The sequence below is a fragment of the Parasteatoda tepidariorum genome, chromosome 4, assembly GCF_982258835.1.
Source record: "Parasteatoda tepidariorum strain Cologne lab strain chromosome 4, Ptep-v5.0, whole genome shotgun sequence".
NCBI classification, from domain to species: domain Eukaryota; kingdom Metazoa; phylum Arthropoda; class Arachnida; order Araneae; family Theridiidae; genus Parasteatoda; species Parasteatoda tepidariorum.
In genome coordinates, this window is record NC_141758.1 from 97445912 (window position 1) to 97469929 (window position 24018).

The 24018-nt window shown below is 33.6% G+C and overlaps 1 protein-coding gene across 1 annotated transcript; it reads left to right on the forward strand.

Moving 5' to 3' along the window:
• Positions 1–57: 57 nt before the first annotated feature.
• LOC122271447 (uncharacterized) lies at positions 58–18646 on the forward strand. The gene is made up of 7 exons (XM_087162314.1): positions 58–135; positions 1554–1653; positions 5525–5588; positions 7081–7123; positions 11913–11968; positions 13418–13493; positions 17646–18646. The coding sequence occupies exons 1-7, from the start codon at positions 58–60 to the stop codon at positions 17790–17792; spliced, it is 564 nt and encodes a 187-aa protein (XP_087018440.1). The 3' UTR covers positions 17793–18646.
• The last annotated feature ends 5372 nt before the right edge of the window (positions 18647–24018 follow it).

Consider the following 24018-nt stretch of genomic DNA (forward strand, 5'->3'; position numbering starts at 1 on the left):
GATTCCATGGCTTGACACGCCTCCTTTTCCTCTTCTCCTCTTCTCAATTGTATAAAAATGTACATTGATATTCACACTGAAATCAACATAAGCCATCAAAATGTTTCGATGGGACCATCGAGAATTTCGACTTGGGTACAACGACTACTAGCATGCTATCACATAGCATTCCCGTCTTCAGAGGTCCTTTTTAATCACGAGATGACGCCTTTTGAGATTACTGCTGCCACGGTGGTGACATTTTGACCTGCTTCCAGTAGTCTGACATCTCGTCCACGATCGTAAGAATTCAAATGATATCTTGTTAAAAATTTGTACTTAAGTATAGCAACACCACACTGAATTTTACAGAAATAAATTCAGCAACCTATAGTACTATTTTGTTCAAATTCCTGACATGAATTTTCGAATTAAAGAAGAGGTTATGTGCTCTGCCTTTTATACAGATCTACGCTTGGTTTTTCTTTAATTGGTAGGCCGTCACTTTGCATAAATCAATTATTCCTTAGAAATTGACAAGCAGTGTACACCCCCCCCCTTACTTCCGGAAAATCTTGAATTGAACAATATAGGCGATTGCAATGCTCAAATACGCCATCTGGGTAGAAAACCGGTTCCATGCCTTTGGCCCTTCTCCCTTCCTCTCCTCCTCTTTTCAGTTGTATAGGAAAGTACTATGATATTTTTCCTTCTCTTAATATTTTTCGTATTTAATTTATAAAAAATATTTTTTAAATTTTCCTTATTTTAGAACTACGTTTAATGTAGTTTTCAGTTCCATATAGTTTCTCAACTTGAAAGATTTTAATCTAGTTGAAAATCAAGACAGAAACTAACATACTTTCTTCTTCTATGACTCTCCACAATCTAATGGTGAGAGTATGGGAAGTTTAGCTATAGGTAGAGAGTTCTATTTACTCTACGCCACCTGTAGCCCATTTCAATCGCCAATTGTTAGTTGAAATTCAAATATTCTCCATTTTGGATATTTTTTCCCTTTTTGAATAGTTATGTTGCTTTCGTGACGTAATTGCTTAAACAGTTTGTGTAAAAATTATGATTGAATTGAGAATGCCAGCGTAAAATGAACTGTTTTGTTTCAAATGTTATTAGCTTACATTTCAAATTATAAGGAAATTTTGAACGCTCCAAGTTGTGAGCTCCTTATCGCGTAACTAGCCCAATCTAAAACATGAACTTAATTTGTATTTTATTTGCATTTTTTTAGGAATGCATAGAAACTTGCACCTTCCGTCTTCACATGGAACAATATGGATGTGCACTGCGTTCAATAAGTATTAGTCATATGGCAAATGGAGCAATATTGTTTGTTAAGATTCAGATATTTTCCGCTGTAGAAGGTAGTTTCCCCTTGCTGAATAGTTCTGTTGCTTTCATGGCATATTGATGTAAAAATTATGATTGAATTATGAATTCCAGCGTTAAAACAGGGAACTGTGAGGAAGTTTAGAGTTGCTCCAAGTAGCCCCCTTTCGCGAAACTCACACTATATAAGATATGAACTTTATTTATATTTTATTTGCATTTTTTAGGAATGCATAGAAACTTGCGCCTTCCGTCTTCACATGGAACAATATGGATGTGCGCCGCGTTCAATAAGTATTAGTCACATGGCGACATTGTGTAAGAGAGGTAAGTGTGATTACTTAACATTTGAAACGTATTGTTGATACAGTATTCATATTTTGAAAACTGTGAAGTTAATAAAATTTGAATTAAAAAAACATTGGACAAATAGAGAAATGAGTTATTGCTCACACACTTTCTCTAAAACAATTTTATTGATATTTTGGAGAAATTTCGTTAGATATTCTACTCTTCTGAAAAATTTCCACAATTTTCTTTAGAAGCGGTTTGAAAAGTTTTTGAACGGTATCAATTCTCCAAGCATTTTTTTGAAGATTAGTCATAAGGTTATTTACGTATTGATGTTATAGTTATTTACATATTACTGTTAAAGGATCATTATTTATTTATATCTCTACATTAGAAAAAAAAATTATCATGAAATCTAAAACTTGTGACCTTAAAAACATTTGTGATCTTACTGCTTGCTTTATTTTTACCATTTTGCTAGCAAAATCGTCAGAATTATCTGATGCAAATATAATCAGACATAAAATTACGCGATTATCTTAAATCAATAAGAAAAATCGAGATTATCCAAATCGAAATTAATTCAGAAGCGTAGTTGAAAAATAGAAGAAAAAAAATTGCAAAATTTTTTTTTTAATTCCACCATCACACTAATCATTTATAAACGATCTTTTAATCATTTTTTAATCGTTTTTACCATGGAAGTGGGAAAACTCTGCATCGCATTTCGTTCTGGCTGAGTTCGATGAAGAATGTTTGAAACTACTTTTGCGCCAAAATGCTCGTCTTACAACAAGGGAACTGATGGAAAAAATAAAATTCTCCAACCTTTTAAAACTTAAAAATAAATTTAAAAAATGACCAAAATGTTGCACCCAACTCAGCATTTCAACACTCTCTTTTAAATAATATTAGATTTTAATAATTTTAAAGCTTTATTTTATAACCGTCGTTAAACAGCCAACCCAATATTTAGGGGTTTAAGACTAGTAATGTTCAACTCCGAAGCCTCGCAAATTTGAACCCAATCCAAAAGACAAGGAAACTCTTGGATTAAGTATTGGGAGAAATTTGCCTTCGTGGAGAGCGCTTTTGATGGAACTAACCCGCATTTGCGTTACTTGGATTGAAAAATAACACGAATCATGGTTAGCCAGACCGCAAGTGGAATCAAACCCATGATCCGTCTACCACTGAGGATATCTTACGTCAGCACTGAGGTCGGCACAAAGTGGATGTGGAATTCGCACTGACCAGCCGTCGCTGGGATTCGAACCCCAGTTCACCTCATTGGAAGGCGAACCCTCTACTCCCTGAGCCGTCACGGTTCCAATTTTAAAGTTTAGTTAATTCTTCTCAGCGCACAGTGGGCCAGCATCCAAGTTTTCATGGCCAAAATTAGTATTTCGATAAAATTTGTTTCAAAATTTGTTTTTTTTTATTTAGGGTTTTCATGTGCAGGTAAATTGAATTCATAGTTGAAATTTTGAAATACACTAAAAATACCAACAAAAAAAAAAAAAAATAACGAGCAAAAAAAAGAAAAAAAGAAATTATATATATTAATATATATATACAGGGTAACAAAAAATTATAGGGATCATTTTTGAATGTTTCTATTTCCAAAATTTATTACATAAATTCAGCGATGTTTCTCAATATGTCGACCTCCGGCATAATAGATTTGTCTACAACGCTTCGGCCATGATTTTAAATCCCGCAAAATGATTTCCTGGGGGATTTTCTTCACCTCTTCTCTAATAGCTCTTTGAAGGCCTCTCAATGTAGAAAATCTTTTCTTATTCAGTTTGTTTTTCAGATGTCCCCATAGGAAATAGTCGCATGGTGAAGCATCAGGACTGTTTGGAATCCATTGTTCTGGTCTCAGGAATTTCACTTGCTGATCTGTTAGGAATTTCTGGGTGACCTTAGATGCATGCGATGGGGCAGAGTCCTGATGGAACACAGCATCACTATTAGAGTACAATCTGCAGTAATCATCCTGAAAAAAGGGCTTTAATATCTTCTGTATGGAATACTCAAAATTTATTTTGGGCCCCAGGTTTCACAAACCGAGGTTTAGTCACACCATGGGAAGATATGCCCATCCAAACCATTACGCCTTTGACATGAGGCACCGTGGTTGATGGTGTCCAGTCTCGCCTGTTCTGTCCACGGCTAAGATATTGAACTTTAGATTTAGCATTGGTATCTGATAGATAGATCCAAGCTTCATCAGTTATAATCAACTTTCGCCATCTGTCCTTACAGAGAAGCTTGTAGAGAGGCCATAAGCGTTGCCTCCTAATCTGCACCGATCTCTCACTTAAATGATGACATTTAGGTTTTTTATGGCATTTTTTCTTCAACTTTTGTTTTAGATGATAGCTTACAACTTGCTGACTCCCGTTAAGAGCTTTAGCCATGCTTGTCTGTGTTGGAGGATCCGGTTTTGATGTCATCTTATCAAGCTTCTGCAAATCTGATTTCTTCAATTTACTTGACCGTCCACTTCTTTTTGGTTTTGCATTATTTTGCATCGATCCAAGTTTTAAATTCTTGATGCGACTGATATGGCTGAGTGAAATCGCAATACCTTTCTTTTTAAAATGGGTTTCTATAATCTTGTGGCTCCATCGAAGTTCTAAAAATGCTTGTACTTGACCAATTAGCTTTTTGTCAAATTTCATCAAAAGTATTTTTGTGATTTTATGAAATAGTATTGCAATTGAAAGTCAAATAGTAGAGCTTTAGATCAGTATGCTATATATGTAAAAAGGTTTCAAAACTTTAGTGGTAGATAACCACAAAAGTGATCCCTATAATTTTTTGTTACCCTGTATATATATATATATATATATATATATATATATATATATATATATATATATATATATATATATATATATATATATATATATATATATATATATATATATATATATATATATATATATATATATATATATATATATATATATATATATATATATATATATATATATATATATATATATATATATATATATATATATATATATATATATATATATATATATATATATATATATATATATATATATATATATATAATATATATATATATATATATATATATATATATATATATATATATATATATATAGTACGTTTAAATAATTAAATAGAGCAATGAAAATATAATAATTTTCGTAATTTTATATTAAAAATGAAAAGCAAATTATATTTCCGAAGTAATATTACAAAATAAAGCGAAAACATAATTTTTGTTTTTCGGTATATTTAGTCTACCTTTGCAATATGGGCAAAATGGGGCAGGTTTTTTCGAAAGAAGAAACATCAAAGAAGACAGCAAAAAAAGGTTTAGCTAATTACCTCGTGGAACTTTTTGGAGATAAGTTTCGAAAGTGATTTAAACATTGTAAAATGTCAATTGATAAGATATAAACTATAAGTTTGCCAAGAGTATTAACTAATCCAACAAATTGAAAAATTGCACTATAATTTCTGACTAATTATTCTGATAAAAATGCAACATTAAGGTGAAATTCCTATATATATTTCTGAAATATAAATTTAAAAGTTATACTTAAAAAAATAATTTTTAACATATTTTTCACTACATTGTACTCTCGTCGGTCCAAAAAGTAAATTATAATGTTTGGAATAATTATGAGTACTTAATTAGGGCGATATTAAGCCTGCCTACGCATTTTTCAGTTGAAATTTAATTTTTTACTTTTGGCCAAAGATCATGGTCCTCTGGCCCACTGTGCAGTGGAGGGAAAATTTGTTCACTTAACTTTTTGAATAATTCTTTCAGTAATTCTTTAGAATCCGAGTGAGCCGGGTTTAAGAACCAAAATTTTCATTAGGTTGCATCAAAAACTTTTATTGTATTTTTCAGGTGAAAAAATCACAAAAGAAAATTGGGATAGTTGTTTGAAAAAGTGTAGCAATACTCCATGTGTGTAAGTAATTTTTCATGAAGAAGTTTTTCCTCATGTAAGAAAAATGCATTCATTTAATATATATTTTTTTAATCTCAAAACCATTATATAAATATTGAATTATTTTTTTTTAAAAGTTGATGGGACATTCGAACCTGGTCAATGCGGTCACTTTCTTGCAATACCAAATCTAACCGGAGTTAGTCAAATTTTGTTTAAAATAACCGGTTTACGGTTTACAGGATGCGTCATTTTGACGCATTTCGAGTTTTGTAAAGAAAATTATAAAACCCGTTTGAATTTTTATTTTATCTCTTGTAATGACTTATAACCATTGATCGAGGTAAATATATATTGAAGTCTATTTTCTTCAGAAGCGTTGAAATATTGAAATTCTCTTTGTGGTATACCTATCTCTACGGATCTGCGTCTATTTGACGAAATCGTAATTTAGACAAAATTTTGAGTAAACATGCAATTGTCACATCAATAATAAATAGTGCCGACAATAATTCGATCCGTTATCGGATATCGTTATCTCATATGAAACAAGCGATAAACAACTGCTGCTGATTAGCAATAATAGAAAGAACAAACGCAAAACGTCAATAGATGTCAGATTTTCAAGGTTTCAGTGGCTTAAATCGAGTATTAAAAAATAAAATACTAGAATATATCATAAATAATATTTATCGCATATTTTCATTTTTTTATAGTGCATAATTACATTAGCTTCTAAGTGCAGAGATGCTAACTGCTCCGGACACGCCAAAATAGTTTAAAAACGGTAAATAACTACTAAGTAAATTTTCCAAATAAAAAGTGGTGAATTATATAAGCCTACGAATTATTTAGAAATAGTGGTGGATAAAACTGTACTAAATTAAATTTATTGAATTAAGAATCACAATTATTTGTATTCGTTCATGCGTCAAATTGACGCGTGCTCGTAGAGATAGGTATATAAGAAACGTCCGTAAACCTAGTCAGTCGCTAGAAATCTACTTTTTCCCTTGATCTTACTAATAATGTGCTTGTTTTTAGTAATTGTTGTGTATTTGAGCCAACCGGAACTCCCCCGTTTATCATTCGCCCCTATTACTTTTAAGCGAATCTAAATAAAAGTAGCATTTTGTCCTTGAATTTTCAATCATTAATCAGCTTTCGCATGGGTATTAATCTTGATCCAGCAAAATTTGTATTTTTTCATGAAAATTAACTAAATTTTTATTTCTTAATTTAGTGGATATTTTACAAACACAACTGTAATAATAAGTCTATATTTTTGAATAATAATGTGCAAAATGTAAATTAATGTTAATGTGTATTAATGATTGCAAAATGCGAAGAAAAAATATTGCGTAAGTAAAAAAAAAGGCACTTGACTTTATTAACAGACTTTAATAGGCACTTGATACTATTAATGGGTATGCAATGCTTTATATGTAATTTTAAGAAAGTAATTCAGTTTATAATTTAAACAATGGTATTATAAAGAAAATTTCTTTTGCAGGACTCGATCTTTTAAATACAAGCATTTTCAAAATGTACTAGAGGTATGATTTTTTTTTGTTGAATATTATTTGCTATAAAATCGAAAAATAATAAAATTTTATAAGTATTTTAAAATCTACATTTTCGTTTTTAAACTCATAGAAGCGTTATTATTTTCCTTTTATTTAAGTATATTTGAAAAACGAGTTTTTATTTTGTAGTATTTTACTTTTTTATTCAAGTATAATGTCCTACTTAGTATAAGTACTGTGATGCCACAATAGGCATTACATATTCCCTAGCTTTTAATCTTTCTTTAATTTCTTAAACTTAAACTTTTTTAATCATTCTTAATCGAGTTTCTATTACAATATACCCTTTTTTTTTTAATTCTAATTACATTTTATAAATAGTGAATATAAAATATTTTATTCTTTTCTTATCGATCAATATGACGGCTAACTTTTTATTTCAATACTAATGTAAGACTCATTAATTCACCGTCGCGACTAAATCGAGGACAATAATCTATTAATAACTCGTTATTCTTTATTTCGTACCAAAAGAATTCTCTCAATTATATGATTACTAGGAGGCTTCGCCCCCTGCTCGCTGGCGCTCACCAACCCCCGGAACTGCTTTCACAGTTCATTTCGGATTGCTTCGCAATCCAATGCTCGCTTTGCTCGCTCAGTGGATACGTTCTTAACGTCTAGTTTTTGTATACTTTTTTGAATACTGAAGTTCCGAAAACTTTTCACTGTAGAAAATTCAAAACCTGTACATTTCAATATTAATTTGAAATTGCAAACAGTTCACATATTTTTCTTGATCACAGTATTCTAAATTTCAGTTGTTGAGAAAAGTAACTGTTGTAAGTTTTGTTTTAAAGTCTTTCCCACCAGAGGGCTAAAGCCATGTGTTGTAAAACAATATGAAATAGTAGTCTGCCACTGAACGCCGGATGTAAAGCATCGGCTTTGATGAAGATAATTTTGTATTTTTAATTCTCTGAAGGGCACCACCTTAATAATATGGAATTTGTAAAATAAATGTATATATTTTTGATTGTTGATGAAGCCCATCATTTTGTGTTCTCATCAGTGTTCAGAAGCAGAACAACTATAAGTTTTTTATTTTATCACAAAAAAATAAACTGTATAAAAAACAAAGAAAAGAGTAAGAAAATGAGTATAGTCATAGAAAAAGTTAAAATTATAATATAGTATTTGTCAATTAAAATAAAACTTTTTGTTTAAGTCATTGCTAACAATTCAAATTTCTCCGAGGCAATTCTAAAGTATAAATTAAGGTAGTATTGTTAAGTTGAAACACAATATTTTCAGTTTCGATGTCAACAATGCAATTCAATTTTTCACAAAAACGATTGTTTCCATTGTTAAGTTCAATGTCAACAATTCAAATTTTTCTGAGGCAACTCTTAACCTCGAAATATTATTTTTTTCATGTACACATTTCTAAATGTCGTTATTCAACCACAAAACAACTTTAAAGTCCTCAAATTTAGCATGAAGTTGTGAAATGTAATGAAAGAGGGTCATAGCAATAATGAAAGTAGAAGTAAAGTTAGTACTGTAAAATTAAAACAATATTTTTAATCAATGAGCCAAGTTCTTCAGGAAGCAGTTGTAGAAGTAGGTTGTTTATTTAAAACTTTTTTCTTTAAGAACACAATTGTTAATTTGGGCATTTGGCGATACAACACTTTTAGAATTGAAGAATTTGTTACGTCAAGCACTCAGGTATCATAATTTTGATCTAGTTGCGCTTCTATGTCATTTCGATTTATGTTGCTAAGTTAACTTTCAAAAAATTCTATGGCTGGCAACAGCATTTTTATTTTTTAAGTTGTTTATTTTTATTTCTTTTAGAATTCGTTATTTTTTTAGCGAAATGTTTTTTAACCTAACAGAATTCTTTGCCGACTGTTTTCTCTATGAATGAAGAAAATAAAGTAAATATTTAACTGTTGTGAAAAGAATCTTATTTAGTTGTACAAAGTACTTCAGCCAAAATTTGGGAGCCACGTAAGAGAATTATATATATTAGATCAGAAACACATCATTAAAAGGCAGAATGCTTTGGTGTTTTCAAAACAAAGTAAACATTGCCACCGGCGGAAAAGAAATACAGCCAAAATTTGGGAGCCACGTAAGAGAATTATATATAATAGATACTAATTCTCACACTGTTTTTTCGCGTTTCGCTTTCGCCAAACTATTTTCAAATTTAATATTGATCATGGGTGATTGGTTTAATTTTTGGCTATGCTATCTTTCCATAAATCTCCAACCATGGATCTCTTCCCATGCTCCTAAGTCTCAGTTAGGAACAATTCATTTACTTTTTATTTCAAATTATTGGCGATTGGAACGGAGGCTCCGGCCTCCCGGTCCCACCCGATTTCTTAACAGAAATTTTCGATGTTAAGAGAATGATTTTTTTTTACCCCTTTTCGCTCCCGGGAAAATGACGGGGTGAGGTTTCACCCTCTATTTTTTGCTCCCGTGAAATTTCCGGGCTAAAGTGTTTAGTAGTAACGCGCCAATGAGAATAAAGCTAATTAATTTCTTTTGCCCGGAAAACATTATATTTCTCACTTTTCACACCAGATGGCAGTACCAGGATATTTTTTGAGGTAATTGTAGATAATTAGTTTATTTGAAACTAGACGTCAACACTAATCAAATACTTGTATTAGACAAAATCGGCACTTTTATGACCATTTACTTGAAAATTAACCGATCGTTAAGGGGTTAAGGGACTTATTTGCTTTATTTTTATAATTTTGGAATATGGCCATCTTCAATTAAGTTTTTACATAATAGATCAATTTTTCCTAAACGATTTTACTCATTTTTCTGGGATAAATATCCCTACATCATATCCAAATTAAGATGTATCTGAAACCGTAAAAATACTTTACTTCAACAAAAAAACTACCTCCCTCTAAATACTATGGACTAAGAATTTGGACTAAAACTGCTACCGAAAGTATTTAGAACAAGACATTTCTTTAATCCATCTCGTCATTCGTATATGTCTACTGTAACATGATTGAGGATTGAAATGCCTTAAGGTCTGGTTTCTTAGGACAAGCGCCTTATCTGGGCGTCGGCGTGACGTCAACGTCTCGCTGACGCCAACAAAATACTGGTTTGTTAGCTCAAGGCCTGGTTTCTTAGAACTAGCGCCTTATCTGGGCGTCAGCGGAAAGTTGACGTAGAGCTGACGCCAAAAAATACTTTTTTGTTAGCTCAGCGTGAGCAGTTGGTCCAACGCAGACATTATCTCTCATTGCGCATGCGTTAATAACGTAAACAAATATTTATTTTGAATTTATATTGATTTTGTTATTGTCGACCAGTGTTTTAGAGAGTAAATAATGTTTTTGTCCAAGAAAAAACACATTATAGCTGAGCTAAATGAAGAGTGCTATGTTTAATGAAGAAGCTATGTTTAATATCAAAATCAAAATCTTGGCTGATTTCAATGTGCTGTTGGATGTTGTCCGCCATTGCTTCTGTGGTTAACGTCACGTTGTAATCTAACTGCAGTTGAGTTGGACGGCAATTGTAGTTCAAGATGAGCGTTCGATGACGTATACTATCAAGCTCACAAATGGACCAATCAAAGGTTAACGCTGATTTCCAGCTGACGGCGTCCTGTCCTAAGAAACCAGGCCTTTAGGGAGGCAATTTTAGTGGCTCTTCCCAGCAGAGGTCGCCAAAATCAAGCATCGCTGGCTGTGGTTGAGTGACCACTTTGGTCAGCCTGTGAAGGAACTGTGTAGGAACTATTATACCTCAAAGGTGCTCGAATTCGCGCAGGTCATCAGGCTACCGATGCAGGGATGGCATTTCGTCCGCAGAAGATCCAAATTCTGATGACGTGTCTTCGGATCATCCTCACCCAGATAGCAAAATGAGGTTTATTTTCACTCAGCGAAAACCTTTTAATGTAAACCCAAAAAAGGTTGTTTTGCGGTTTACGTGTAAACCTTCTAACCTTAAAGCGAGATCTGTTATAATCTGCTCTATTCTACGCACATTACCCTAATCCAAAACCTTGGAAAACAAGAAGAAGAAGAAGCAACAGTGTCTGAAAAGAAATACAATATTTTTTTTAGAAAATCGGAGCTACTCCATCCATCGAAAATAATCTTTGATTGATAAGTCTGTTGCCTTGATATCGAAAATCTGAATCTTCTAAAGGCCTGGTTTCTTAGGACAGGACGCCGTCAGCTGGAAATCAGCGCTAATCTCTGATTGGTCCATTTGTGAGTTTGATAGTATACGTCATCGAGTGCGTTCGATGACGTACACTATCAAACTCACAAATGGACCAATCAGAGATTAGCGCTGATTTCCAGCTGACGGCGTCCTGTCCTAAGAAACCAGGCCTTTACGTGTATTGGTTGAGTCGCGGTGGCTCAGAACCAAGTAAACGTCTCCTAATGAATCAAAGCGATGACTGGTTAATACGAATTTTGATTCGTGCTCACAACGATTGCAATACTGACTTAAAATATGATTATTGGTAGATGGATCATAAGTTAGAATATCTTTGTCTACCGGCTACCAAATTTCATGGTTTTCCCCTCCATATAAAACAAATGTTGCTTACTTCTGCCAAAAAGTGCTCCACTGAGATTAGTTTGCTCCAATGCTTGATCCAGAAATTTCCTTCCTTCTGGGTTGGACTCAAAATCACTGATAGTTCTAAACCCAAAAATGGGTTGACTGTCCAACACCGCTTATGAAATGTAACCAATGTATTTATTATATTTTATAAGCTGCGGATTAATACTTTCTTTAAACATTTTCATAGAACTTAAAATTCGGATATCAAGAAAGAAAATTACTTTATCCTGATCTTTATAATACGTAAGTTGTTTTGAATTCATTTCACTTTGTTGTGTAATTTTTCTTAAGAGTAAATAAATGAATATTTAAAGCTTTTTCCACATTCAATGATTGTTATTCATTAATATTTAACCTAGGGAAAAAACGCCATCGTTAGTTTGAAAACAGAGAAGAGTTCGTAGTTGGTTATCAGAAATAGTTTAGTGTTTCAACTTCCAACTAAACCTGTTTTGATGCTTTTTGCGCATTCCTTCTTGCACTGTGATTTGCATTCTTTCGAGAAAGCTTTCTTTCATTTTTTGAAGGGGGCTTAAATATTAATTTGCGTCACTCAATGAGAATAATAACTTTGTTTTTATATAAAGTGAAGAGTGATTTTACTCAATGTCCTGTATAATATGTATGGTTCAATATTTTTCTTTTTTATGCTAAGCTTTTCATTACGAACACCATATTTAGCCAGTATCCATGTGATGTCCTGCGAGTACGAGAACCGTATTTAAGCGGCATTCACTCAATGACCTATGTGTGCGAGCTACGTATTTAGGCAGTATCCACTTACTTGTGCGAGTTACGTATTTAAGCAGCATCCACTCGATGACCTACGTGTACGAGCAACGTATTTAGGCAGCATCCACTCGATGATATGCGTGTGTAAGAGCGCCTTCCTTAACCGGTGTCAACGAGATGTAATTTGATAACAGTCCCAGTTTGCGCGCTTCAATACCAATACCTATATTATATAAATGCAACGTAAAGGTATAGTAACCAGACCCAAAGAGTTCATTCGACAGATGACATGTGAGTCGACATCGACGGCTTGCAAAACAGACTTGTTGAGTTGGATATCAGTTCAGGAACGACCAGTGATAAAAGTGCCTGATTGGAAAGCCAGTGGCTGCAGTTCGAATCCCGCTCAGGGCATGAATGTTTGTCTCAGTGTGTTGTCCTCTGATGTGTGAATTTGGTCCATCATGTGAAGGGGTATGTGTGGCGGTGATAATGTTGCTCGCCTTCGTGACTTTGGCCACAAGTTGTTCACCAGGCAGCGTAAGATGAGCAACACTACCCGCACCTTCCATGGAAACACGATACGTTCAGTGCCTGCCGTTAGAAAAAATCAGGACTAGTAGCTTGTTCTTTTTTGTAATCTGGTTATAGCTCGTTGGTATGAGGTACAGGCTTTGCTTAGTGCACCATACTCAGGGATGTTTCCCAGACCGTCGCCAATAGCCCATACGTAAATAAAGTACTCCCCTATACTACCTGTCCTTCTTACTGTGAGAGCAACGTTGGCCCACCTACTATGGTGCCCCTGAGAGATTGACGACAGACAACACCTGGGAAAACATTGGGACTGCTTTTAAAAGAAATTTTATAAATAATTAGAATGATAACTTGTTTCATTGTAGCATTTAATTTTCCAAATATGTTTAGTAAAACAATATTCATTATGATTTTGATTTACAGCTCTCAATTTCTGTATCTCGGAGTGTCATTCAGAAATGCTAAGATCAGAATAATCCACTTTGTTCCAAAACTGCCGGTAAGTCAAATTTGTTTTAAATACAACAATTTCTAAAAAACGGAACTTATTTACCCGTTGGAATTACCTCAGATAATCCTAGTTTCTCACACAATAAAATGCAGTTGCAAAACAAAGAAAGAGTTCTGAAAAGCAGAGTTTAAACCAGGGGTTTCCAGCTTACATGAAGCTAGGGGCCGCAATTGAAAACACCAGTCAAATAGCGGGCCGCAACTTAATCAAAATTTTATATTCGACTTTTATGTTTGAAGGAACATTAAATATTACTGTCAGATATTTATATCAAGTAGTACAAAACAGAAGTATTGAATTACAAATATTTTCTGTTATAAATATTTTCTTGGATTCAAAACCTGAGAAATAAATTTTTTTGCATTGTTGGTATGTTAAATTTCACAGAAACGAAGAAATTAGGTTTTTTTAAACGAAAGAAAAATATCTTAAGCCTATATCGATTTTTTAACGAAAATTGTCCGCAAAAAAATGGCACTTAATATATTTTAGTTCGCGGAACAGAAAAAAAAGGCTTCGTTGGCCGCCAGTTGGTAACCATTCATCTCCGAGCTTTAATTTGAAAAAGAAAATGCGATCTTTACTTAGAAAATATAACTGAAAAGAGAGAAAACTCATAAATACAATTGAGTTTTTTTATTATTTTTTTTAAAACAACCAATTATTTAAACTTACGAAACCTTGCTCAGTTATTTTTTTCTCATAAGATAAAATATGATAAATTTTAATTTCTAGGTTATGTTCGATATTTTTATCGCGCATTTCGTAACATTTTGTACATGAAACTAATTCTAATATACTCAGGTAAAATAAAATATTCTTATGCCATAAAACTGTCCAGAATGCTTCTCAACTTGAGTTTCTGAACTTTCTAATAATCTTTATTGCAGTTTATTTATTGCTTTGTTAAGACATGGTAACAGAATTTTTTTTAAAAATATTTTTAAGTGAAAAAATTTTAACGAATGTTGTTTATATATTTGGATACTGGGATTGAATTTCTGAACTTTCTAATAACCTTTATTGCAGTCTATTTATTGCTTTGCAAAGACATGCCAACATAAATTTTTTTTTAAATAATATTTTTAAGTGAAAAAATTGTAACGAATGTTGCTTATTTATTTGGATACTGGGACTCAAGAGGCTAATATTCAATTACAGTCGCTTCCGAAAATTAAGGATAATTCATAATCACACGTAAATAGAACTCTAAAAGGAAACATTTCACCTCCACAATCATCATACACATCGTCAAAAATAATATGCAAATTACAGTAAGTCACCAGTACGCCAGAAGAACGAGAGAAGGTTATGTAAGAAATGGTGATGAAGTACATTTTTCACAGACGTTCTGTAAGCCCTCAGTGCCATAACCGAACAGTTATGACACAGAAGACGCATGGGAAGTTTTTTTTAACACGGTCGAATTATAGGCTTAATGGACGTACTTAGATGGAAATATCCAAAGAGCTTGGAATAGCCCAAATTGTCATATTTAGGATTTGGCAACGATTCCAAGATAATGGAAATGTCATAACACTCTACGGTGTACAGGTTGACACGTCGATGAAGATCGGTATTTGACAATAGCTGCCGAAACAAGCAGACTGAGCACAGCATACAGCCTGTTTCGTCAGCATCCACAGGTTCCAACTTATAACCGTCGTCGAACAGTTGACCCAATTTCTGGGTTTAGGACTACTCATTGGTAGTCAACCAATAGTCAACTCCGTAGCCTTGTAGTTTGGAACCCTACCAAGAAGACAAGAGCACTCCTGGATCAAGTATTGGGAGAAATTTAGCCTTCGTGGAGGACTTTTTTATGGAACCAACACGTATTTGCGTTACATGGTGTGGAGAACGGCGAGAATATCTCACGGTTAGCCTCAGGCCAAGGGGACTCTAACCCATGATCCATCTATCACTGAGGATAGTTTACGTCAGCACTGTGGTCAAGCAAGCCGGGTGAGGAATTCTTATCGACCTGCCATTTCTTGGATTCGAACCCGGTTCACTTCACTGGCGAATGCACTATCCCCTGAGTCACTACGGCTCACGTGCAGATGCTTTGGAAATATTGATCTATATGTCCTGTGAGATGTGTTCCACTCACGGCCGCTGCAGGCATATTGATGGAGCCACTGTCACCATCAATATGCTTGAAGTAGAAAATATGAAATTGTAGCATCGTCACAGTAGGTTTGTGTGCTTTTTTTACTACGAGTACAGGTTTAGCTACCGTCTGATTCGCATTGAAATCTCGTGTGGAAAAATCCAGATGTCAGTTACCATCAATATAATTTCATTGAATGACACCGTCATGCTGGTGCAGGATTACTAATTTGGGGTCGAATTACACTGGTCTCCAGAACAGGTCTCATGTTCTGCAACAATATGTACGTCTGTTTAGGGGTGCAATAGGCGCCGAATTCGTGTTTATGGCTGTCAACGCCTGTTCTCACCCTGCAAACATCCAAAACGAATCCTTTCAAGCTGAGGGCATCATCCGCATGAAATGGCCAGCATTTAAACCTGACTTGAATTCGATGAAGCATGAGTGGGACATGACAGGTTTGACCGACGAGTTGAAGATCGTTGATGGAACTTGTACCGGAACTTTGGAGAGCTTTGTTTGCTGAGTGTGGTCATCTTCCCCAAGAACAGCTCAATATTCTGATACTCAGCATGCCCAGGAGTTGTAAAGACTGTATTGCATTACATTACATGGGAGGTACAAAATGCGTTCCACCATTATACCAATCATGTATTATTTAGTTTTTGTAAAGGAGGTATTTTTTAGAATTGCTCCAGTGAGCAAAAATCGTAGTTTTTATGAATGGTATCTTACCATCTTTTTTGTTTTTTATCTTTTGGCTAATAAATGGGCTTAATGAATGAGCTATATTTGTTTTGTTTCTGTAACTTTATCTGCCGGAGTTGCTATTATCTTTAATGAGTGTATTATCATAAGTTTAACAGCATTAAGAGTAGTCTCCCTTTTTAGCAGTATAAAGGACTAAAATACAAGCCTGTTTTAAAATTTCTAATTCATTCCTATTAAAATTGAATGAATTATCGTGTTTGCTTACCTGAAAAAAACTATTTTGAAACAAATGCAATTTAAAACATTTAAAGAACGCAAAACTTTTTCCTTTCACGTCAAGGGCGCTACGTCTGAAAACGCTACATCTTTCTTATTTATATGAGGATCTACTTGAACTCCTGAGGCAACGCTCTTTTATTTGCCTACTATCAAATTCCTTTTAATAAGAAAAAAAAAACAAGCAAAAAGTAGTATTATAAAATTTATTGCGAAGCGGGGGTGCCATCCCCTCCGCAGAGGATCAAAATTGTGATGGCATGTCTTCGGATCATCCTCCGGGATGTCTCCCTGATCGTCGCCAATACCCCGTTGTGCAGCTCTAGTGCGACGTAAATTAACAACAACAACAACATAAAATTTATTGAATAGTTTGGAGATGTACGTTTATAATGTATACAGATTATTTCATTTTGGCGCCTGAGGAAAATATTTTATCAAAACTTTCATAATGCAAATTTAAAATACAGAAAAAAATACAATATCTGAACCACATTTAATTAATATCCATTCAATTCCGAAGAATTGGTGGACTGATCGTAAAGACACGGTTCCCAGTAGAACACCGAAGTCATGAAGCACTACCTGCTGTCAGTAAGTGGGTGGGTGACCGCTTTGATCAGCCTGCGAAGGGACCGGAGGGTGCGCATTATCGGTACTCGTTAAACTGTTCTACCGTAAAGTGATCGACTTCGCCAGCAGGTCGTCGGGCTACCAAAGCGGAGAAGTCCTCTCCTCTGCAGAGGATCAAAATTGCGATGGCATGTCTTAGGATCATCCTCAGGGATGCACCCCAGACCGACGGCAATAGCCAATTGAGCAACTCTAGTGTGACGTAAATAAAGTACCTACCCACCATAGAATTCAATTGGTATCATTTCAATGACATAGAATTCAATTAGTACCCATTGTGATCCTTAAATTTTGTTCTATTATATGTATTTTGTTCTTTTACATATTTGTTCTACTACATGAACTTTCTCGTTCTTGTTTAATGAATAAAATACATTGTAAGATTAATTTTGTATTGATATTTCTAGCCAATGGAGTTGTTCAGCAACATCGGTGGATTCTTGGGCATTTGGATTGGATCCTCTATCATATCAGTCTCTGATTTATTATACAAACTATCTGAATTCATCTACATTTACATCATGAAATTTGTCAAAAAGAAATCTACACTGTGAAAAAATTCGGATCAAATTACGGCAAAAGGTTCTAGCACCCTGAAATCCATATTTTTCCTTAAAGTTTCAAACCTTAAAATTTTACACCGCAATATTTACATTAATATTTATTTATTTGTAGTGATAATGCAATTTCACTGTAAAGAAATCTAGCACCCTGAAATACGTGTAATCCATTTTTTTTCCTTAAAATTTTATACCGTAAAGTTTTACACCGTAATTTTTACATTAATATTTGTTTATTTGCAGTGATTATGTGATTTCACAGTAAGTATTACTGTGTAAAATCACGTACTCTATCATATCAATCTCTGATTTATTATACAAACTATCTGAATACATTTACATTTGCATCACGAATTTTGTTAAAAAGAAATCTGCACTGCAAAAGACGCTGTATTTGACACTGTATTTGACAACCTGAAATCCGAAATATCCATTTTTTCACCTTTAATGTCTTATACCGTAAAATTTTACTCTGAGATCCGTAAAATCCTTTTTTTTCTTTAAAATTTTATACCGTAAAATTTCACACCGTAATTTTTACATTAATATTTATTGAATTGCAGTGGTTATGTGATTTTACAGAAAATATTACAATAAGTATTACCGTATTTTACGGTAATTACATCCGGGATTTTTCAGAAAGAGCCGTTATAATTGAATAATAAGATAAAAAGTGAGAAATAATCCATACATATTTTACCAAATGCACTATTCTTTCCTATTTTGAATTATAAAATTGTTGGATATTGCTTTAATCTAAATGTAAGCAAACTTGAAAGTAGAGCAAGAACTGAAATGCCACTACAGCATGCGAAATGTAAACATTAAAGAGAATTCATATTTTTTTATTCGATGCATTATTTATTCCTCATTTAATTTATTATTACAAACTATCAAACGGTATGGGTAATAATTGTATTCATTATCAAGTATTGAACATTCGTCTGAATCTGAATTTTAAAAGCTTATCACAGTTGAGCTGAAAAATTCGTAGGCTGACACATAGATGGGGCTACTATTATTAAATACATATGATTTTTTGTTAGTTCTAACCTTCGAAAGACACGTGCATTAATTTGACAGCTGTCGGACTATTAGTTTGAGAGATATAGTATTTTTAGTGAAGCAACTTTTGTTAATTTAAAAACAATGGATAAAAAGGAATTTCATGTGTTTATAAATCATTGCTTTTTAGCTAAAATTATTTTTCTTGAAGCCAAGGCTTGGCTCGAGAAACATTATTCGGACTCTGTACTAGGAAAATCAACCATTGAGAAGTGGTTTGCTAAGTTTAAACGAGGCGAAATGAGCGCCGACGACGATGCACACAGTGGACGCCCCAAAGAGGCTGTTACCGACGAAAACATCAAAAAAGTTCACAAAATAATTTTAGATTACCGTAAAGGGAAGTTGATCAAAATATCTGAGACTCTAAAGATATCAGGGGAACGTGTTGGACATATCGTGAATGAATATTTGGGTCTGCGAAAGCTCTAGGCAAAGTGGGTGCCGCACGAGCTCACAATTGATCAAAAACAGCAACGAATTGATGATTCTGAGCTGTGTTTGAAGCTGTTTAATCGTAATGAACCCGACTTTATGCGTCGATATGTGACAATGGATGAAACATGGCTCCATAATTTCACACCAGAGTCCAATCGACGGTCAGCCGAATGAACTGCACGAGAAGAACCAACTCCAAAGCGTGGAAAGACGCAACAGACAGCTGGCAAGTTATGACATCAGTATTTTGGGATGCTCATGGTATAATATTCACTGACTGTCTTGAAAGGGGAAAAACCTTCAACAGCGACTATTACATAGCGTTATTGGAGCGTTTGAACTACGAAATCGAAGAGAAACGGCCCCATTTGAAGAAAGTGCTGTTTCATCAAGACAATGTATCGTGTCACAAGTCAATGAAAACGATGGCAAAATTCTATGAATTGGCATTCGAATTACTTCCGCATCCACCGTATTCTCCAGTTCTGGTCCTCAGCGACTTTTTCCTGTTCTCAGACCTCAAGAGAATGCTCGCTGGAAAGAAATTTAGCGTCGATGAAGAAGTAATCACCGAAACTAAGGCCTATTTTGAGGCTAAAGACAAATAGTACTATAAAAATGGTATCGAAAAATTATATAACCGCCATAATTGTTGTATCGCCCATGAAAGAAACTATATTGAATAATAAAATGAAATTTTATCAACAAAAAAATTTTTTCTATGTTAACCTACGAACTTTTCAGCCCATCTGTTATTTTACAATAAAGTGGCTTTTTCATGCTTTGAGAAAAAAAAGGGAAGCATTTCTAGTCAGAAATATAAAACCTATTATGGACTTAAAGTTAAGTCATATTTTTAATGGATATACTATATTAATGGATACTAAATTATGTACACAAAATTTGAAATAATAAGCACCTTAAATAGACTTTCTATGAAAGCTTACAGTTCAATTTGTCATAAAGAATTCTTTATAATCTTCTTGCATTTCCATGAAACTTATTTTATCTTTTAAGTTTATTCAACTAGTTACAATAGAAAAGCCTTTAAGCTATTGATGATATTTTATGGAGAAAAAAAAAGTTTTTAAGATTCTAAAACCAATTAAATAAATATGTAAACACACGATACAATACAATACGATACTGAATAGGTTTCACGTTACTGGAACGCTTATTGTACATTAATAATAACATTTTTGCATCCAAACTTGATTCTATCGTGAAACTAAAACACACCGAAAATTATTGCAATGTCTTTTAACTTTATGAAACGAAAGCACATTATATTCGTCTACAGTATAATTTATTCTTATAACGTTATGTCGTGATTATGTGTTCAAAAGAAAAGTTTTTATTCTTAATTTCTGCGGCGTAGCTACCACTATAAATATTAAATACCAATTCACTAATATATAAGACGTTCTAACTTGATTCTATCGTGAGGTACCATTAGATAGATGAAAGTTAACATAGTCGATATTTAAATCCCCTTATAGGTGACCTTCCTATCTGGAGTCAGAAGTGTCACGTCCGGGTCACCAGATCGTCGGGCTCTTATGTGGAGGCGTATGCAGAGTAGTATATATGCTACCGGCAAAGTTTGAAATCCGGCATTATATATGATGCCTGAAACTAGCCGGCAACGTATGAAATGATTTATATTTCACACATTGCCTAGGCATTCTATATAATGCCGGATGCTATTTAGGCGAAGTTTGAAATAAACGTCCTGATGAGGTTATTATGTGAATGATGTGCATGTTACTGAGAATGACCGAAATCGGTGAATGTTGACAATCACATGGTTGCTTTGGTGAATGTCCGAAATATTTATTACATCCGATTTGATATTAATTTATTCGTGGATATAATTACATTTATTCGATATTTTAATACTTACTGACGATATATTAGAAGAAACATCAGTGTTTGGAGTATCGGGTAAATATATACCGGGCAATGATACTTGACCTTAAAAAAATATCAGTATAGGGTATACGGGGCAAATGTATACCAGGCAGTGGCACTGAACCTTAAAAAAACATCAGTGTTGGGTATACCGGGCAAATGTATACCGGGCAGTGGCACTGTACCTTAAAAAAAATCCGTGTAGGATATACCGGGCAATGGCACTTACTAGACCTAGTATATATTTCGGACATTTACCAAAGATCTAGTCATACTAGTGCCATTGCCTTAATTGAAGTGCCATTGCCCGGTTAAGTGCCCAGTTAAGTGCCCAGTTAAGTGCCATTGTCCGGTATACATTTGCCTGATACTGATGTTTGCCCGTTACTTACTGATGTTTGGGCGTTACATTTGCCCGATACCCGCTACTACACTGATGTTTTTTTAAGGTCAAGTGCGATTGCTCGGTTATATAGTCCACAATAATTCTTGTTACTTTAAACTACTTGTTACAAAAATTATTTAACTAAAATCTCGTAAAACTTTTTATTGCATCCATTCACAAAATTTAGTTTTCGAGTCAAATATGATAATACCCAATTAGATAGTAAAGGCCTTGTCCTTTACATAATGTTCATAAAAGATTTGGACAGTGTTCAAGAAGCCTTAGTATAGTTCGTTCACCAGGTATAGTATAGTATAGTATAGTATAGTATAGTATAGTATAGTATAGGATAGTACAGTACAGTACAGTACAGTATAGTATAGCATAGTACAGTATAGTATAGCATAGTACTGTATAGTATAGTAAAGTATAGTATAGTATAGTATAGTATAGTATAGTATAGTATAGTATAGAATAGTATAGGATAGTATAGGATAGTACAGTATAGTACAGTACAGTACAGTATAGTATAGCATAGTACAGTATAGTATAGCATAGTACTGTATAGTATAGTAAAGTATAGTATAGTATAGTGTAGTATGTTCAAGTATAGTTCGTTCACCAGGAGTTGGCACTTGGCTCCATCTCCTCGGACGATGAGAGAAACTTATCCGCACTTGAAATTGAGGCAACCCTTAATACACGCCAAACGCAAACAGTGAATTCTTCTTCAGTCACTTACTTTACTTCATCATCTGCTATTATACCTTTCGTAACTCTATCTAATTAAATATATTGCAGCAACATGTCTCAAAAAGGACAAACTATTCACTCAAAAGAGAGAAATATCATCCAAGTTACGAAATATTTAATGTTAAAAAAATGCACATAAGGATTGCGAAATAAATATTTTTATCACCAAATAGCAACCTTGTTGAGGTTTGTTCACATCTTTCTCCCAAAAATAGCGAAATAGTATCGCCGGAAACCACGTGATGAAGGCGGAGCCAAGTGCCAACTCCTGGTGAACGAACTATAATTCAACATCCAAACACTTCTAGCTCTTTCCATTTCACAAAAATCTGTTGAAGAAATTACTTGGAGGAATAACTTAAGCCAAAATATTTCAGAGAAGCCCCGTGGACAGGCTGTTGCGGAATTCAGATTCGCGGTAAGCCATGTCTGCCTGGCGAACCACCTTCACCGAAATGGCATTTTCACGAGTTTTAAAAGCATGCTTTGTGGAATGGACGATGTCATGGACAGAAACATGGACATGGCGGGGTGTTCCGGGTGAAGCGATATTGGAGAACCGCTCGATATCTGCTGATCTGACATGGGCTCTTTTTCTCTTTATGTGTTCTCTTTTATTCCTGTTCTTTTCTAATCTCATAAGAATGAATCATTTTACTTTGCCACTGAAAAATTTAAGAAAGAAAGATTCGGACAGTTCAGAATGGTAATTTAATTTCCTTTTTATAACTTTTTGTATCGTATTTAAGTCTTTAATAATACGTAATCATATTTAAGTCTTTAATAATTTAATAACTGTCTCCAACCGTGAAGAAGAAAATTAGCTCTTTATGTCCTGTCAAATAATTAGTAAATTTATCCTTTGCTTCGTTTCATTTGTTATGAAACACCATATTTACAAAAAGATAATAAGATTTCCAAACAAAAAGATTACAAAAAGATTTCCAAAATGAAAGCAAAATCACCGGATTAAATAATTTTAATTTGGAGTAACACGTTTAATTTGGAGTAAAAATCAAAATGTATAAATAACATAAAATATGAAGCTCTAGTTTACATCTAATAGATTATCAGATAACTATTTTATTAAAATAGTTGACGAGAATATGAAACTATTTCGTTCAGTAAAGATCATACCATGTGATTTACACCTACTTGTTGAATAAGAAAGATACAAATTGTGATTGCTTCTAGAGTTTTTTATGCAATAAAGAATACTTCAATTTTGCAAACTGTGTGCAAAATACACTATTTTATTAAAAATGTTAGCGAAAATATGAAACTATTTCGTTCAGTAAAGATCATATTGTGTGATTTACAATTCTTGTTGAATAAGAAAGATACAAATTGTGATTGCTTCTAGAGTTTTTTATGCAATAAAGAATACTTCAATATCGCAAACTATGCATAAAATACACTATTTCATTAAAAATGTTAGCGAGAATATGAAACTATTTCGTTCAGTAAAGATCATACCATGTGATTTACAATACTTGTTGAATAAGAAAGATACAAATTGTGATTGCATCTAGAGATTTTTTATGCAATAAAGAATACTTCAATATCGCGAGCTATGCATTAAATACACTGGTGTAAGAAATTAAGAGACAGACTTGGTCGATTATCGATTAAGAGACAGAATTGCAGACGATTATCTCTAGAACTAAT